Source organism: Papaver somniferum, chromosome 2, assembly GCF_003573695.1.
Source record: "Papaver somniferum cultivar HN1 chromosome 2, ASM357369v1, whole genome shotgun sequence".
NCBI classification, from domain to species: domain Eukaryota; kingdom Viridiplantae; phylum Streptophyta; class Magnoliopsida; order Ranunculales; family Papaveraceae; genus Papaver; species Papaver somniferum.
Genome location: NC_039359.1, coordinates 157886494 through 157889612, shown reverse-complemented (window position 1 = coordinate 157889612; position 3119 = coordinate 157886494). Strand labels below are relative to the sequence as shown.

Here is a 3119-nt window from a genome sequence, read left to right as displayed (position 1 = left end):
TCATAAATTCATCTTCACATCGCTTGCCAAAACCCAGTAAACTCCAAAGCTTGTAAAGAAATAAGACCAAATGGCATGAGCTGTTTTGCAGTGGAAAAACAGATGATCATTTGTTTCTGCAAACTGATGACACATGAGACAATTTTCATCCTGAACCAAACCAGCTCTAAAAAGAGAATCCAATGTAGGTTCCCTCTTATAACATAAAGTCCACGCAAAGAAAGACATTTTTAATGGAACTTTAGAATTCCATAATTGCTTGTTTGGAAACCTCAACAAACCTCCATCTTCTAAAGTTGAATAAGCATTTGCTATAGTGAAAGTATCACCATATCTCCAACTCCTAACATCATCATTTACATTCACTGGAGGTTCACCGATAAGTTGCAGAAGGTTTGCCACTTCCAAAATTTCCCGAGCATTCAAATCTCTTCTGAAATGAAAATCCCAAGCCCCATCAGCAGTTATCATATCTTTAACCAAATCTTCTTTTGTTCTTGAAATTTTGAATAAATTAATAAAAACACTCTTAAGAGATCTTTCACCTATCCAAACATCCTCCCAGAAATGAATTGAATTACTTCGATACAGTTGTTCTAACATATTATATGAAGATCGGGAACCAAAATGAGAAATAAAAACCCAAATACTTTAGTTTTGATGCCGACAGGAAGATGAAATGCACTTAAGGAATTACCAGTAACTGAAGAAAAACTACACAAATTTAAATTAAGAAAAAAGAAGGGAATGAGTTCCATTGTTATCTCGGAAAACATTCACTTCTTTTCCAAAAACATATGTAAATCTGCTACCTTATTACCAATTCAATGAGTGAAAGGCATTGAGTTCCTGTAAGATCTTCAGAGCTTCTGAGATGTATGCCCCTTTCTGTAAAGTGAAAACTACATATAATTTTGATGCAAACCTATTGTGCTGCCTAAAATCCTTGAAGAGTGCCAAGGTCAGTAATGCTTTTATTTTATCCCTACAATCATCAATCACAACAAAAATATGTTAGTTTTTTCTACCACGCCAAAAAACAACTTGCATGCATAAACCAACAGTATAATATCACAAACCACTTACAATATTGGACTTATAACCATAGATGATGAACAATACAAGCTTTATACTGGATAAAACAGGGGATTTATATAACGATTATGCCACAAGAAAGTAACCATAAGTGCAAGATAAATCCAACACTGTGAAGCAAATGATATTTTTTTCAAGAGAATCGTACTTACTTTTGCTTTGAGAGAAGATACCATAATGCTATTGATTTTGATTCTACCGAGGGTTCCACCACAAAGCCGATCCTGAGTCTAGAAGGGCCCTGTGCGAAATTGATCCTAAGGTTTCTAGGGTCAACTTTTTTTCCTGATAACCTTGAAGCAACGGTGGAAAAAGATTAAATAAGGAATTCTTGGTTAATATTCACCGAAAAGAACAACAAAAATGCAAGAAAAACTCTAAATATTTAGTGATTATTGCAATGAGGATTAAATCAATTTCCCCTTATAGCGTATGACCCATATGTAGAATTTAAACCCTGAATTGTAACTCAACTTTTCATTTTCAAAATCGAAATATATTAAATCAATTTCTCTCACTGCGTGGATTCTTCATAATATTAATAAAGTGTTGTATGATTGATATTTTTTAATGTGTTTTTGAACCGATGAAGTTTCAAATGTCCCGGTATATTAAGATAGTGCAGTAGTTATGATACACAAAATGCGTGGATTCTTCGTAATATTAAGAAAGTGTTGTAAGATTGATATTTGTTAATGTGTTTTAGTTGTTAATGTGTTTTTGAACCGATGAAGTTTAAAATGTCCTAGTATATTAAGATAGTGTAGTTTTTATGATACACAAAATATTGGTAAAAATTAGAAATTTAACATTTTAGAAAATTTTCGATTTAATATAGATGGATGAAATAATGAAAAGAAAAAAATAAAATAAGATTGGGATATTGTTTGCTAATTCCGTTTAGAATAAGTCATTATAACATATACAAAGTTGAACAAGAACAAGTGTACGGAAGCTCAAAAGATCATAGATGTCACGGACTTGAAATTCTCTCTGCAAACATATTTTTGGGGAGAAAATAAACAAGAGAAATGGGTTGGGCACATGTGGTATATACTTGGATATGAAAGGGCCCTCCCCAGAGCCGGGCCCTGTGCGGTCGCACACTCTGCACCCCCTCCGGACCGGCTCTGTTCCACCAGAATCCCATACAAACACTTTGTAACCCATCTGTATTCTTCTTCTTCAATCTGATCCAAATGAACCCTTAGTTAATTATCAGACAGGGGTAGGAACATAAAGAGTGAGAAGAAAATAAAATGTTGATAGAGTAAAAAGATTTTATACTTTATAGTTTAGATGGTACGAAATTAACGAGAGCTTTTTTCTTTTTCTTCTTCAGTTAACATCTGAGGCCAGAGACGAGCACCTGATATATTATATTATACGAAGGATAATACATAAAAGAAGAACAAGAGTGAAAACTGAATACAAGCAAGAGCTGTCAAAGTAGTATAAATAGATGAGAGTCATGATATGTTCTCGATTGTTTGAAGCTTCTAGAGAGCTCTCCCTAAATCGACGATTGACTCAGTGATAAATCGGAGTGACTCATCAAAGTTTATGAATTAATTTTCTTTGTTGATCCTTATTTTTCCGATACTTTTCGTTAATATGATCTTCTTTTACTACACCTGAATCTTCTAATGGAATTTTTCTTCTTTTTTAATGGGTACAGGTCTCAGTGCTTGAAGGTTGCTTGAAGCTAGAGTGGTTTTGCCTATTCTTATAGTAATCTTCCATGGATCCACGTTTGATACTTATTCCCTATGCCTTGATTCAGTTATCACTCTTTATATTGAATATTGTATAACGCATATCAAATCAGCTATTTTTATTCTTCTCACACCCTCTTTTTAGGGTTTCAAGACTAAACAACCGTCTTTCATTAACTCCTATTAATTTATTGAGTTGTAAGAACCCTTGCAACATGTGTATGAAATTCACCGTCAAAATGAGAGGCAATATTATTTTATCCCTGTATTTGAACCTCGTTCTCTTCTCCCAACTATTTTATTATTCCT

General features: G+C 33.5%; 1 protein-coding gene across 1 annotated transcript; it reads right to left on the bottom strand.

Moving 5' to 3' along the window:
* Positions 1–603, bottom strand: LOC113352327. Its single transcript, XM_026596160.1, has one exon. The coding sequence runs from the start codon at positions 601–603 to the stop codon at positions 1–3; it is 603 nt and encodes a 200-aa protein (XP_026451945.1).
* Positions 604–3119: the final 2516 nt, after the last annotated feature.

Coding starts and splice junctions, on each gene's coding strand:
- LOC113352327 (XM_026596160.1), bottom strand. CDS start 603: ATGTTAGAACAACTGTATCGAAGTAATTCAATTCATTTCTGGGAGGAT.